Here is a 15,927-nt window from a genome sequence, read left to right as displayed (position 1 = left end):
TCATTTTATGTTTGGATTTCAGAAATTTCTTTCTATAAAATTTTATTTACAATTATATAAAATATTGCCTTTGATTCTAAAGTCAAATATAAAAAGTACATTCAAAGAAGTTTATCTTCTATCCCTGTCTTTTCCTCCTTATATTTATAGCCATTTAAAAAAAAGTTGAAGTTCATTATTACCTTTCAAAAAGTATAAGCAAATATATATCTGTAATTTCATAACCCATCCTTTCATGGATAAATAGTAGCATAATTTTACATACTTCTTTCCAACTTCTTTTTTTTATTACATTGGAGATCACTCCACAGTAGTATCTACAGATAGTCTTCATTCATTTTTACTGCACAGTACTCCACTGTGTGGATGTACCATAGTTTATTCAACCTGTTGATGAGCATTTGGATAGTTTCCAAATATATTACAAAGAAGATACAATGCATAGCCTTGTGCATGCATATTTTTCTCTTTTTGCTGATTATTGTTAATATTAACATTTTTTTGATATTCTGTGTTAAAAAAAAAGTGCTGATTGTTACTCATCTTTAATTTTTTTTTTTTTTGTTTGTTTGTTTTTTGCCGGGCCGTGTAGCTCGCGGGATCTCAGTTCCTGATCAGGGATTGAACCCAGGCCACAGCAGTGAAAGTGCCAAACCTAACCAACTACACCACCAAGGAACCCCCTACTCATCTTTAATTTTTATTATATATCCTACATGATTTTGGTTAGCATATTTAAAGTCTGAAAAGTATTTTTAATTAAAATTAAAAGATATCAAACCTTTTTGGTAAATATAAGAAGTGAGCTAGGGGCTTCCCTGGTGGTGCAGTGGTTAAGAATACGCCTGCCAATGCAGGGGACACGGGTTTGAGCCCTGGTCCGGGAAGATCCCACATGCCGCGGAGTAGCTGGGCCCATGTGCCACAATTACTGAGGCCCAGGCACCTAGAGCCCATGCTCCGCAACAAGAGAAGCCACCACCATGAGAAGCTCACGCACCGCAACAAAGAGTAGCCCCTGCTTGCTGCAGCTAGAGAAAGCCCGACGCAGCAACGAAGACCCAAAGCAGCCAAAAATAAATAAATTAATTAAATTAAAAAAAAAAGTGAGCTATTTTTAAAAATTATTATTTATTTATTTATTTTTGGCTGCATTGGGTCTTTGTTGCTGAGCGCAGGCTTTCTCTAGTTGTGACGAGTGGGGGCTACTCTTCATTGCGGTGTGCGGGCTTCTCATTGCAGTGGCTTCTCTTGTTGCAGAGCACAGGCTCTAGGTGCGCGGGCTTCAGTAGTTGTGGCTCGCGGGCTCTAGAGCACAGGCTCAGTAGTTGTGGCGCACGAGCTTAGTTGCTCTGCGGCATGTGGCATCTTCCTGGACCAGGGCTCGAACCTGTGTCCCCTGCATTGGCAGGCAGATTCTTAACCACTGTGCCACCAGGGAAGTCCCAGTGAGCTATTTTGTAATCTAGTCCCATTTTTATGTTACACTTCATAATAGCTGAGGCCATCATTTGCACAGACCACTTTTCCTATAAAGTGACTATGAACTTTAAAAAAATTACAGCAGCAAATTTGGTATCTGGTGCAGTGGTGGATTCTTTAAGTTCACTTAGGCAATGCTTAGAGAAACAAAGTCAGACCTTCTTACAGCTTGCGGCAGTAGGGAGTTTTTTATGATCCCTTTGGCGGGGTCAGGATAGAACTTAGAAGGAAATCCTAGCCTGACTTTTCTGGCCATGGAAAAAGGTTGATTCTAAACGCTGACCTGATGGTTTCAGTCCGTGACATCTGAAATTCAGTTCATCTTTTATACATTATTAACAACAAAATGGGGGAAAACTGAGTTGGCTTTCAGGGGAAATGGAAAAAAACAAGATCACATCTGTACTCTACTAAGTCCTCTGTAGATGTCAGGCTGGGGTGATAAATTGTCAGGCACTAAATCAGGGCATTAACGTTTCACTTAAACTGAAGCTAGATCCAAATAGCTGATGGCCTGCTTTCTAGATCTCTTATGTACCTGCTTCTTAAATCCAGTCAGTTTTCAAAAAATTGCCCTTTAAGGTTGGGGCCAGGGGAATAAGGCTGAGAACAGAATGAACCATTATAGAAGAACTTAGGTATGTGGAAGCAGAGACTCATTAAAATCTAAATCCTCTGAAGCTGAAGTTTGATCCAACAGCAAGGCATTAATTATTTTAGTGATTGTACCTTAGTTGTTTCCCAGAAGGTGATAAATTTGGGATCAGTTCCTTCTTACTGTGTATTCTGATGGTCTTTAAAGTGAACCAAAGCTCTAAATTGCAATGCCACTGATAATTAAACTCTGATAGCTATGTTTTGTTTGTCTGTATGCCCGGCTTCTCGTTTTCTGTGAAACTCTTTGTGTTCTTTTGGGTAATTTTCCCCTAGAAGACACTTACAAATTACTTCCGATTTTGATGCATCTTAAAATATGAAGTCTCTTGTGAAGCTCTTTGGTTCTTTTCTCCTTTGCTCCTGAAATAAATTCAGGTTGGTGGTTTTCTTCAAGGATATGTGGTATGGTCAAAACATTGCAAACCCAAGTTTTTAATTTTTCCTATAGAGTCCCCATTTTTTTTCCTTTCTTTCCCCAATTTTTTTTACTGTGGTAAAATGAGATTGTCCTTTTCTGTAAACATCTTTTGTCTCCTGCATATCTCTGCCATGACTGTAAAGAAGTGGAAAGTATTTCTAGATTTGTTGAAATGAAGTAAAGTTCTGTCAAAATGAGATGGACACTAAATAACTGATCAGGCAGGTTTTGATCCTGCAATTTTGCCCCTTCGTTGTGCAAGTTACCCGAAACCTGAATTCAGCCCTTGTGTGTCTCTGTGAGAGGCATATCGCATGGCTACATTTATAGGGTATCTGCCCTCTCTGTGCCTGTTCTTCCCTTTTGAGTCTCTAGACCTGAGTTGCCAAGGGGCACTGTGAGCTGAGCCTGGACGTCATCTAACTGCAGGACCCAAGCTGAGGATGGAAATCTTGCTGTTGATAGTCCTTCGGCTGCCAGACTTTGCCTTCACCCTCCTCTTCCATCTCACTGCCCCCTCTGTATCCAGAACCTCGGCTCTCCACACACCTGCTTCGTTCTTCTTTCCCTGCGGAAGGTTTCTTTTCTTCTTGACTTACGAACTTTACTTCTTACCCCTTTCAGATATTGAAACTGGCAACTTTCAGTCATTGTATCAAAGTCTCAGCGATTTTCACTGGCTCAGACGCCATCCATCTCTGGTCCAAGGACAGCATCACATAGAACAAAGACATCTTCATGGACCACTGTGTTTGGGGAAAAATAGTTCTCAGATGAAGGTTATAGGGAGTTGGGCAGACATCCCCAAAATATCTCCCCCAAACAGTAGCCATTGGTGGTGGCAGTGATTAATTTGTTCATTCATTTAACAAATATTTATTAAGCACAGACTCTATCCTGGAGTCTCTGTTCTAGGTTCTGGGGATGTAGTAGAGAACAAGTCATAGTCTTTATCCTTGTGGAGTCAATTGGGAGAGACAGACAGTAAACAAAGAAGCAGGTAAGTATTCATTATGTGAGATGGTGATAAGTGTTGTGAAGAAAATAAAGTAGGGGAAGATAAAAAGGGTGTGCTGATGGGGGCATCACCATTTTACATAGAGCTCTCTGACAGAGTGGCATTTGAGTGGAGACCTGATGGAAATAACGGAGCAAGGCATGCAGATAACCTCAGGAAGAACATTCCAGGCAAAGGGAACAGCAAGTGCAAAGGCCCTGAAGTGGGAATGTGCTTAATGCACGTGGTGCACAATCAGCGGACAGGCCAGTACTATCAGAGAAGGGTGAGCAAGAGGGAAATGTAGGTGGAGCCATAACGGAGGGGTCAGATCCCATGGGGCACTGTGGTCAGGGTAAAGCTGTTGGCTTTTACTTGGAGTAAGATGGAAAATCTAAGGAGAGTTTTGAGCACAGGAGTGAGGTGATCACTCAGGTTACCACATGGAGGACAGTCTGTAAGGGGAAGGACAGAAGCAGCGAGATGGGCAGGGAGGCAAATTGCAATAATTTGAACAGAGAAATAATGTTGGCTTTGACCAGGGCAGCAGCAGCGGAGGTGCTTGAGAACTTGAGACTTTTTTGAAGGTAGAATTGTATTTGAAGGTAGAGTTGACAGATTGTATGGTTAAGACAGAGGTGAGGCAGGATAAGGTGAAAGTTTTTGGCTTGAGCGATTAATTAGTAGGATGGAGTTACGGTTTGCTTAGAGGGGGAAGAATGGAAGGAATGGGTTTGGGGGAGACTCGGAGGGATGAGTTTTGGGGGAAACTGGGAGGGATGGGTTTTGGGGCAAGTGATCAACTTACGTTTTAGACATGTTAAAGTTTGAACTGCCTATTACATACCTAATGGGAATATGATTCTTCAGCTAATTCAATTGTGTTACAGGTGGGATTGTACTAGAATGTTCTTCCTTCCTTACGTCACCTTGCTAACGTCTCTTCACTCTTCAGTTCCCAGCATCAGGGTCATTTGTCATTTTCTCAGGGAAACCTCCTTGATCCCTGTCCCTATGCCTGGATTGATTCTTCCTGTTATATGTGCACATAGCAGCAGATCCTTTCCTTTGTAGAGTTTACCATCCTTGGAATTCGTGAATAATTTGTGTAGTTATTGGTTTAATGTTTGTTTCTTGTCACTGTGAATCCACAGAAGCAGATGGCGTTACGAGGTCTGTTGGAATAAAAAGAGGTCTTGTTCAAATGAAACTGTTGGTGAAAAAATAAAGAGACAAACTTTGATCCTGCTGTTTTATGTCTGCTGTGTGCATATTATCTAAAAAAATAGTCTGGGTCAGTCTGTGGGCCTCACAAGGACAGATAGTCCTGTTTTGTTCACTGTAGCCCCAGAATCCAGCAGAGAGCCTGGCACACAGGAGGCACAAAATAAGTATTTGTGTTGTGTTGAATCTGAGCTGTTTTCCATAGCAAGAGAGACTTGTATTGGCTTCAGACCCTTTGCTTATATTCAATAGGGAACAGCTTTCTGATGCTTAAAAAGTGTGGAGGAATGTTCCAGGCTTTGCTTTGAGATGTTCGTCTTTATTCCCATGCAGTTTTCATTTGGAGCCCCTGTTTGAGGCTTGGTGAATGCACGTTTTAGTCTCTGAGACCCCTCTACACACTTGCTTAAAAGGATGTCATTCAGGGTCGCAGTAATGAATTTCAGGCAGATTTTAGTTTTGAACCCTCTGTTTCTGATTAAAAAAAAAAACACAGTACACACAGACAAACCTTCCACAACGTCTTTTTAACTGGGGTTCTATTTTCTCAGCTCTTTAAAGCTTATTTTCCTTAGTAATTGGATTTTTTTTTTTAAAGCCCAGCCTCCTTCTGTTATACAAGCCTCTCTTCCCTGTCGTGGTCTGAAGCTGTGCTCCGTTTGCACGGGCATCGCAGGCATTTCTCTGAAAGCCACACAGATGTCCTGGATTCCACCAGCAGCTCTGCCAACCGACAGAGGAGCTAGTGCCTTTCTTCAAACCCACAAATTCTACTTGGAGATAGTTAGGTTTTATGGAGACAAGGCTTTAACTGCACCCCAAAGCTGTGTCTCAAAAAATAATTCTTGCTGGTGATCTCTAGTGGAAATCTTCTGCTTGGTGACTAAGCAAAGCCATATTGAACAGCTGCCCCAACCAGGGCTCCAGCCTCATGATTAAAAATGCTCCGGGAGGGCAGCCTTGAACTGTCATCAGGCTTTTCCATCCAGGCCTGAGCTCCCGGCTGCTTGATAGAAGGGCTGCTCCCTTCTGGTGGGCAGAGCATCACAGTGGCTAAAGGGTTTTATTCCGCAAGCCCCATTCTGGAGAAATTCCTTTGTTTCCTTTGAACTATTTCTCTTTCAGCCCACTCCATCCACCCCCCCGCCCGCCCTTGCTTTTGTTCTGTGCCCCTCCAGTGTCAGGTTTTTCTCTTTAGAGTTGTTTTCATTTGCTGGAGATGCTTGACATCTTTACAGAGAACTGAAGAACCGAAGGTGCTTCCAGGTGCTTTCACATCTCTGCTGTACCTTCCCCTTTGCCTTTGAACAACCTTGCTGCTTTCCACACTGTGGGCCTGTGCTGCAGCCTCCATTTCTTCTTAGCCCCTTTCTTCTTTAACCTTGGAATGTGACAGCCCACAGTATGCTGAAGTAACACTTTGAGAAGACACCAGTGGCTTTCTTATTAAGATTAAAAAATAGTCTTTTCTCTGGCCTCTTTCTTCCGTGAGCCGCTCTTGAGACAGCTGTCAAGTTGCTCATTCCCACCATTTTCTTGTTTCTCTGATCCGCAGCGGCATGTGCCTGGTTTATTCCTTCCTCCCCTCCCTTGTGCTCTTCTTGCTGTTTGTTGTTTTTTCTTCTCCCAACCAGTTAACTCTGGTGGTCCTCCAAGACGTGGTCTGGGCCCTCTGCTTATCTTGCTTTAAACTTGCTCTTCACTGAGGAGCACATCCATTTTCACCCTCCTCTGATTACCGCTAAGTTTGTGTTGCTTCCGGGCTCTGGCTCTACCTTTTTTTTTTTTTTTTTGTGGTACGCGGGCCTCTCACTATTGTGGCCTCTCCCGTTGCGGAGCAACAGGCTCCGGATGCGCAGGCTCAGCGGCCATGGCTCACGGGCCCAGCCGCTCTGCGGCATGTGGGATCTTCCCAGACCGGGGCACGAACCCATGTCCCCTGCATCAGCAGGCAGACTCTCAACCACTGCGCCACCAGGGAAGCCCTGGTTCTACCTTTTGAATTGTGCCTTCCACACTTCTTCTTGGCTGTAATAGCTCTTCAAACTCAAGCATTCACAACCAGACCTGTTATTTTGTTATTTTCCCCTTCAGACCAAATATACCCTTTTACTTCTCATCTCTGGTGGTTGTCCTGTGTATTCTCTGACCCTGTAGGCTGGAATCCTCAGAGCATCCCTTAACTCATCTTTCTCCCATACCTTGCCATTCACCAGGTCTGGTTGATTTTTCTTTCCTAGTTGTCTTTGTGGTCTTAGAGGAAGGAAAGAAATTAGCATTTATTGTCTGCTTGGTGCTGCATTTTGGGCTAGGGAAATCATCTCATTGCATCCCCAGATCTTATGCGGTAGGTAGATCTTGTGTCCCTGGGTGCTCTGAGAGATCAAGGCACCTGCCCAGGACTGCCCAGGTGGGCAGCAGCAGAGACAGGAGTCTCGCCTGATGCCAGGGGTGCAGGCTCTCATCGCCTCACAAGACACCAGCTGCCCTTTTACTCTCGGCCTCTGCCCTTCCATTCGCCCTTCATGCTAATCTACTCTCAGCATTTCTCCTGTCACTCTTCTGCTCAAAAACCTTCAGTGGCTCCCGATTTCCCACCAGAGGCATAGCATTTTCATTTTGAATATGAAGACACTGAAGCCCAGAAGAAGGGAGAAAGTTGTCCCCAAGGAGGTGGCTAGCAAGTAGTTGGCTGTGGTTTGAACTTCCAGAACGTCTGACTCTAAGTCTACCGTGCTGTGCTTCTCAGCTGTTGAAGATCTCCCGCCCAGTTCTCAAGGCCCCCCATCTCCCCACCTAACCTCATTTCCCACACTGACAGAACTCAGCTTCCAGGCCCTTTGACCAGTTTCCTTCACCCTAACTCTGAGGCCACTAACTCTGGCCTCTTAGCCACCTTTGCTTATGTCCCTAACTTGCTGGGATGTTTTCCTCCCTTCCTTGTACCCATCTTAGCCCCTCACTTGCCTCAGGCCTCACCTCCTCCCAGAAACCTGCTTCACTTAGTTTTCATGGATCTCACTCCCTAAATTCCACACCACATAATTAATTACACACTTAATCATAGATTATTAATGATAGATTTGTCTTGTACTGTTTGCTGCTGTTTCCTATGTCAGAACCTCTTCTCCTCTGGGGACCGTGTCTTCTAGATTTGTTTTTCTACTTCACCTTGTTGGAGGAAGGAGGTGACTTAACTTCAAACAAGCACCTGGAAAGGAACCAAATCTTGGATTGGTTTTGTCCCTCACGGTGCTTTGTAAGTGCTTGTCCATCAGTTGGGACCTTCTCTGGTGATGAGAATCTCCAGCTGCCCTTTCACTCCTGGATGATGCTGCAGACTCATTGGGGACGAGCCTCCCCAACTCCACCGTGGGGAAGTGGTGACAGGCCGTGCAGCATGGCATCTGGAAGTGGGGGCTTTCACCTGCTGGTGGTGCCTGGTAACACCACAGAGTTTGCAGTAAAGAGGACGGAGTGAGAATTCTAGTGTTCCTCTGTGCGGAGGGCAGATGCCAAAGGGAAACAGAAGTTCATTCAGACCGGGAAGAAGGCCCAGTCTGGCGCCTGTCTACGTGGTTACTGCTGTCTTATTTGTGGCCCCCACCAGAGAGGCCATCTGCCTGACAGCCGTTCTCAGCCCTCTTTCTCTCCTTCAGGTGACCAGCCGTGAGTGGGGTAGGGGGAGAGTTAATAGGAGCTTTTACATTTTTATCTTTTTATAATTTATAAAAACGTTCTTTTATTATTGAAGTTTTCACACACGCCAAAGTTGAGAAAACAGGACGATGGACCTTCTTTTTCCCAACACTCAGCTGTAACACTTATCAGTATTTTGTTGATCATGTCTCCTCCCCTTGTAGCTTTGTTTTTTTGTTTTGTTGTTGTTTGTGGCCACCTAGCGCAGCATGTGGGATCTTAGCTCCCCGACCAGGGATCAAACCAGTGCCGCCTGCAGTGGAAGCGTGGAGTCTTAACCACTGGACCGCCAGGGAAGTCCTTGTAGCTTTGTTTGTAAAAATACTGTACAGTTTGGTCTGGCCTTAATGATTAGTGGCGTTATTTTTTTTTTCCCTTAGCAATTTGTCCCTGTTGCTCAGAGCAGTGCAGGCAAATGGTTCTCAGGCCACTGTCCTGGCACATGGGGCTGCCTGGCTCTGCCCATTCATTTGTTGTTTGTCTGTCTTTCTTTGATCCTGTTTCTCCACTTGCATTCGTGACATTCTGGTCAAGAGCCGGTTCCAGTGGTCTTTAATCAGAGGACTTTGGAAGCCTGTGAGGGTCTCTTTTGGTCATCACGGTGACTGGGGGTGCTGCTACTGGCATTTAGGCTGGAGGCTGGCAGGGGTCCAGGTGTGGGGAGCACAGATGTTCAACAGCCATAGCTGTGAGGGACCGTTCTGCATTGTGAACACCTGTTCCATCCACACTCGGTCATGCTGCTGGGCACGCCTAATGTACGATGTGGATTGGGGATTGCCTTTCTCTTCATGCCTTTTATAAACGCTTAAAAGTTTGATATAATCCATTTGTTGATCACCGTTGATTCATGTAATCAGGTGACTGTAACTAGCCTCTGGTCCTTTCTGAGGGTTCATCCTTGGTTGCAAACCCTTTGGTTGTTTTACGTGGGAAAATGGGGTATCTTGCAGCCTGTGCCCCAGCTTTCTCGTTGCCTGTCCCACGCCTTATCACTGGCATCCTGCCAGGCCCAGTGGAGAATGGGGATGGAGACAGTGACATTCAGCCGCAGGTCATTCACAGGTTTTGGTGCCCTGGGGGCAGCTGAGAGGGAGGTTGTGGAAGATCATCCTTGAAGGGATTGTAAACTCCTGGGGGCAGGGCTTGGTGGCTATTCTCCTGCCTCTTCCGGCCATCAGCCTGCTGCTGCTGGGGAGGAAGCGCCCCTTAGCAGGCGGTAGCGGTGCAGTCGGGGAGCCTCTGCAGGCAGAACATGGAAAGTGACAACTTCTGAGTTCTTTTTATTTTCAGTCTCACTCGAGATGGATGGCAGCCTTCCACTGTGGGAAATGAAATGTGTTCAGGCAACTTGGGCCCCAGGCGCAGATGAGAATGGGCTAATGGGCACGGAGGAAGGAGCGGGGCTGGAGGGGGAGAGGCACACTGTTAGTCATTACTAATCCGTGACAGCTGCCAGCCAGCCGCTGGCGGTTAGCACCCTACTGCGCCTGGGACACAGGGCCTCTGGGCCTGTCCTTTCTGGAACACTCCAGGGCCCAAACTGTCTCAACTTGTGTGCTGTTCAAACCTCAAATCCGCATGGAAGATGCAATTGGTAACTTAATGCAGGATGAGGGAAGCCAGAGGCTGAGCTGAGTAGATGGTCTAGCCAACATGCTATGGGTATTGGTGAGGATTTCCCTGGCCTGGAACTCTGGATTATTCTAGCAAAGTGTTCTTGGTGTGTGAGATGATTTTCCGGGGCACCCCATTACAGTAAGATCAAATTAGCGAATGAGGAAGGTTTTTCTCTTTTTTAACCCATACCCATTCCTTTTGACGTGGCTTAGGAGAAGGTCTGAGTACAGTTTTAGTATGCCTCTAACACCTACCTCTAACACCTGCCAGTGTCCCTTTTCCTTTACAGAGTCTCAGGCATGCTACAGTATCCAGGTAGAATTTGACAATATTTTGTTTTTATTATATTCCTTTTTCTGGTTACCTTCCATATATGGCAAGTGATACTGGTTTTCATGTGTGCTAGTAATATGCAGTTTCCTTTTGAAATACATTTTCTGAAGGGAAAAAAGAGGCTGTTAATTTAAGAAAACAATTGATATAACAGGTGATGTGCTGAGATGGCACAGCATCTTGAAGATGCTTTTCAAATGACTAAAGATCGGGAAATGCTGTTTTAATATTTTGCCTACGTGGTTTTTCTTTATGTTGAAGACCAGGCCGGCAGTGTCAGCATGGGATGCTGAGTGTGGGCCCTGCAGTGCCGAGGCCATCGCCATGATGGTCTGTGGTTTGTATGTCTCCCTCCACCCCCTTCTGTATTTATTTGTTCATTCAGCGGATACATTTTGAGTGCCTACTTTGTGCTGGATGCTGTGCTGTTTGCAGGCAAACAAGGGTGGTCCATGCTCTCTAATAGAAGAGACAAGATTGCAAAAATGTAGCTGGGATTCAGTGTGACGAGCATACTCACGGAGGGAGGTGCTGCAGCCCTTGAACTGGTATTGTGAGCCACAGGGAGGTCGTGCTGAGTGGGTCAGGAGAGCTTCCCAGAGGAGGAGGTATTTGGGGTGGGTCCTAATGAGTAAGTAAAATGTAACCATTCATAGGTACTCAAGGCAGAGAAAGGGAATTCTAGGCAGAGGAGATGGCATGGATAAAAACATGAAGGCCTGAAGAAACATGGTGAGTTCAAGACCCTTGTGTATATTTGGTGTGGCTAGAGTGTAGACAGTGCGCCTTAACTCTTAACACCAACCCTATGGGGTAGGTAATTAGGATTAGCCCCACTTTACACTTGAGGACACTGAGGCACAGACAGGATAGTAACTTGGCGAAGCAGCAGCTGAGGTTAGAGGCAGGCCTCCATTAGCTCAGAGAAGGTTTCCTGAGTTGTTCTGAAAAGCGTGCATTTGATCTTGAAGGCAGAGGGAGGAACTGAAGGTGATTAAACAGGGCGGGCCTGGGTGAAATCTGCCTTTTCTAGAGATTGCTCTGGCAGTGTGCCCTCCACAAGTGAAGCATCACTTGAGGTTTGTTTCATAAGTGAACACTTGAATGCTTTGCTGTCAAGTTTGTTTTGAATCAAGCACCTAGTTATTTCCTAGTATGTGTCCCGCCCTTCCCCCACCCCATTGTAGCTTTTGTTAATGTTGTTTCTCTTCACTTGGTTGATGTTTAATTGATTGATTCAGTTCATAGTGTTTGAACCTCACCTTAATGTCTAATAATCAAGATCAAACTTTCTTCCTAACACAGCAATATTGCACGGTAAGGCTGGCTCACAGTTGAGAGGAAATGCCAGCTCCAAGAAGGCAAAGGGCTGTAATTACTTAAAGTGACCTCATTTAAGAATTTTGAGTGACCGTTTGATTGTCAGAGTTCTGCATACATTGTATTTTATTTCTGTCCAGGTTTCCACTGGCTGAACACTTTGGTTATGAGCTGAGTGTCAAGGCCAAATATTACATTTTGAAACTGAGAGTCAAACTAGCAATTTAAACTCCTGACTTTCGTACCTGTCTGTGAAATTCAGATAAATGAAATGGAAATCTAACAGGGCTGCTGTGTTACGAAATACTGACTCTGCCTCTCCTTGTAGAGAAATCTCTAAGGGAAAATCATTTTAGCGTATATAAATATATTAAAAATATATATAACACACTTTTCCCCCCCTTTTTTTAGTCTTCCTTTCACTTTCTTGATTTGCCCCATTTGTGATTTCCCATTCAAATTAGGCTTGTTTGAAACCAAGGGTCCCTTGAAGAGGCACTTGTGGTAATTTTGAAAATGAAACCTACTCCTTGAAAATACTTCAGCCTAGCTTGTCCACCTTCCTGTCTGTTTCTGCAGCTGGTGCTTCTCACCACTTCCCCACATCCTCTCTTCCCCTGGGGCCAGCTCCACTGTGGCTGCCTAGTTTAGGCTCTTGCCCTGATCGCGTTCCCCACCTCCTTTACCTGCAGAGGTGTCCTTCCTGACCCCTCGCTTTGGGTGCCCGAGAGTTCTCCTCCTCCATCTCTGGCTGCGGTAGAGGATAGGGGCCCCCTCCCCTCAGAGCATAGGAGAGCGGGTGTCTGTGCAGACGCAGGCTGGCTGCCCAGGGCACTGACATGGGTTTGAGGCATAGGAGGACTCCAAAGCCTTGCTAACAAAGCTTGCATGCCCATGATCTAGTGGCACCAGAACTACTTCTACTGTCCCCCAGGATCCAAATTTGAGAACTGACTTGCAGCTTGCTCTGAATCAATCAATGGTAAAAGGCAGATCATAAAATCCTCAAGAACATGGATCATATGTATTATTTGGATGCTGTCTACCAATGCTCACTGGCTTTCATTCTTAATAATTGTTATTTTAAAAGGTTTCTCTTCTTTTTTTTTTTTTTTTTTTTTTTTTTTTTTTGCGGTATGTGGGCCTCTCACTGCTGCGGCCTCTCCCGTTGCGGAGCACAGGCTCCGGACGCGCAGGCTCAGCGGCCATGGCCCACGGGCCCAGCCGCTCCGCGGCATGTGGGATCCTCCCGGACCGGGGCACGAACCCGTGTCCCCTGCATCGGCAGGCGGACTCTCAACCACTGCGCCACCAGGGAAGCCCAGGTTTCTCTTCTTATAAATATTTATTTATTGTAGCAAATTTAGGCAAAAAACAGTTAAAAAAGAAAAAGAAAAGAAAAAGAATAATCCCACTGCTCTCAAAAAAATAATCCCCGTTACTTTTTTGGTGTACATCCTTCTGCCATTTCTTATATACACAGGTGCATGCAGACATATGGGCTTATGTAAGACACTGTTTTGGAAGTTTGAGCTGCTTTTCAGTTAATACTTACTCTGATCATCATTCCAAGGCATTAAATATTCTCCTAGGATATCTTTTAAACGTCTGTAGAACATCTTTTGTATGAATGAACGAAAGTGTTTATTTAGGCAGTCCTTTCTGGTTGGACATTTATGTTGTTTCCAGTGTTCCTGCCACTCTTGATATAGCATTAAGGTGAGCTTTCTTGTAGCTGTTGCCCACGACTCTGGAACATTTCCTAGGAAAAATTCCCTAAAGTGGAAGTGCTGGGTCAAGCTTTTTTTTTTTGAAGCTTTTGGTGCATAATAATATTTGCTTTTGTTTCTCTCTAGACACTACAACAACAGGAATGCAAACTTCTCTACAGCAGAAAAGAGGGTCAGAGGCAAGAGAATAAAAACAAAAATAGATATAAAAACATCCTGCCCTGTAAGTATAAATGTATTTCTTCATAATAGTCATTCTTGGAGGTTTTGATTCCCAGTGTCTCAGTAACTTTTCTGGGGGCCATGTGCTTTCTCAGCAGATCCAAGGTCTTAGCTTCTTTTAATTGTAAGTAGTTTCCAAAATAATCAGCTGTTTTGGGGATGGATGGCCTCATTCACTGAGTTCCTGTGATGTTGATTACGGAGTAAAATTGCCACTGGGAGGCTTAGTGTGTGGTTGTTTCCTTCTATTAATTAATTTTGTCTGCGTAGGAGAGATCATCTCAAGGCTTGCCATCTCCCAGGGTCTCACCATCAGGCTCAAGGGTCCCAGGCTTGTGTCCTTGCTTTGCAGCGTCCAGCCCTTGGGTCTTGGGGACAGCACGCCTCCTTTCTGGGGCTCTGTTCCCTCATCTGGGGAACAGACGAGCTCCTCCTGGGGGTTCTTCCAACTGTTCCCTTCATCTTTTCCGACATCCCTCATCCCTTGAGCTCGAATTACTGGAGATTCAGGTGCATACCTATGCTTTGCTCAGAAGCAGACCTTGTGATATTCATAAAGCAGTACCTCCTTTAACACCCAGGTGCTGCCAGGTAGAGCCTGAGTTGAACTGTAGTGAAAAAGAGGCCCAGAAGGATGTAGGCCTTGGGTGAGGATCCCAGAAATGGCACCACACAGTTGTGATAGCTCACCTCCCCTGAGTGCTGTCTCTGTGCCAGACTCTGAGTCCATATCTCACTTAATCCGTATCCCATGCACACAAAGCAGGAGTTCTTATTATCCCCATTTTAGGGACCATTTTAGCAAGGTCACAAGTGGGAGTGAGTGCGAGAACTGGTACTGGAGCCCCCAAAGTCACTGCTCTTAGCCCTGAGCTCTAATGCAGGGTCTCCAGAGTGGGCTGGGTAAGGCAGTCTGCCATGGGACAGGGAAGGAACATTTAGAACGTCTCTTGATTTACATCTTTTATCTAAAAAAAAAAAAAAGAAAGAAAGTAAATTTTAAATCTGATGTGCAGCTTGATGGCAGAGCATGCATAATGTTTTTACCCAATTTAAAAATAAGGCTTGTGTGGGGCTTCCCTGGTGGCGCAGTGGTTGAGAGTCCGCCTGCCGATGCAGGGGACACGGGTTTGTGCCCCGGTCCGGGAAGATCCCACATGCCACGGAGTGGCTGGGCCCGTGAGCCATGGCCGCTGAGCCTGCGCGTCCGGAGCCTGTGCTCCGCAACGGGAGAGGCCACAACAGTGAGAAGCCTGCGTACTGCAAAAAAAAAAAAAAAAAAAAAAAAAGACTTGTGTGTATCTATAATTGTATATATATTTCAGTGTTCAAAAACTTTATTATTGAAGTTTATTGACAGCATGATCAGATTGGAGAGCACTGCTGTAATGTCTCCTCAGGCCAGAGCTATTTTGTCAGATACTGTAAACCCATCCCATGTGTGCGTGTGTGTGTGTGTGTGTGTGTGTGTGTGTGTGTGTGTGTGTGGCATAGTCTTTCTGTATACATAGGTGCACACACACAGTGTATATGTATATCACATCCATATAGATATTTTTAATGTGTGCAGGTGAGGATGGGAGAAAGTGGAGGCATTTCTAATACTGAGGAGAGACAATGAGGAATTTGTAGAGAATCATTTTGAGCCACAGCATGGTCCTAATGACGTTGGGGAAGCATTGCCCTCTTTATGTCTTAAGTTTTCATTTCTGCTCAAGAGGTCTAAATGGTACTCATTACTAAGATGTGGGGATGTAGGGAAAGATGAAGGGAACAGTGGTATGCAGTATCTATTGATAAATAGAATATTATTGCCCTTTCCTCCCTTAAAGATCCCAATCAGATGTTTCTTCTGATTAACATCATATTCTTTAAAGATGGGGAGTCTGAAGCAAAAGAACATTATTCTAGTAAGACATACAACTTTATTACTATTTCTCAGTGTAAAATGCGTTGCTTCGGTAGAACACTCAGATTTTTTAAACATCAGTAATGTACTTCTGTATAAAATTTGGTCAGTAGATACTATCATCAGAATCCTGTTGTCTAGATACTGTATTTAATTCTACTTCATTAAAAAAAACACCCTTTTTCTTATGGAGAGTTTAAAATATATTCAAAAGTAGACAGAATAGTATAAAGAACCCACACGTACCCATCACCCAGCTCCAACAATTGTCAACTCCTGCCCAATCTTGATTCATCTATATTCTGATACACTTCTC

At 44.8% G+C, this 15,927-nt stretch overlaps 1 protein-coding gene across 4 annotated transcripts in view; it reads left to right on the top strand.

Moving 5' to 3' along the window:
- PTPN11 (protein tyrosine phosphatase non-receptor type 11) overlaps nucleotides 1-15,927 on the top strand; it is a 78,495-nt gene that overhangs the window by 34,169 nt on the left and 28,399 nt on the right. For 2 of the 4 annotated variants that reach the window (XM_082667564.1, XM_082667563.1), the window contains exons 7-8: nucleotides 13,607-13,703; nucleotides 15,535-15,612. In XM_082667564.1, the coding sequence (XP_082523690.1) occupies nucleotides 13,607-13,703; nucleotides 15,535-15,612 (175 nt within the window). The remainder of the gene's footprint in view (nucleotides 1-13,606; nucleotides 13,704-15,534; nucleotides 15,613-15,927) is intronic. The other 2 variants (XM_082667566.1, XM_082667565.1) reach the window with 1 other exon arrangement.

Source organism: Grampus griseus (genome assembly GCF_964374135.1).
Source record: "Grampus griseus genome assembly, chromosome: 12".
In the NCBI taxonomy this organism is placed as follows: domain Eukaryota; kingdom Metazoa; phylum Chordata; class Mammalia; order Artiodactyla; family Delphinidae; genus Grampus; species Grampus griseus.
The sequence above is the reverse complement of the archived record's forward strand: the minus strand, read 5'-3'. Positions and strand labels throughout refer to the sequence as shown.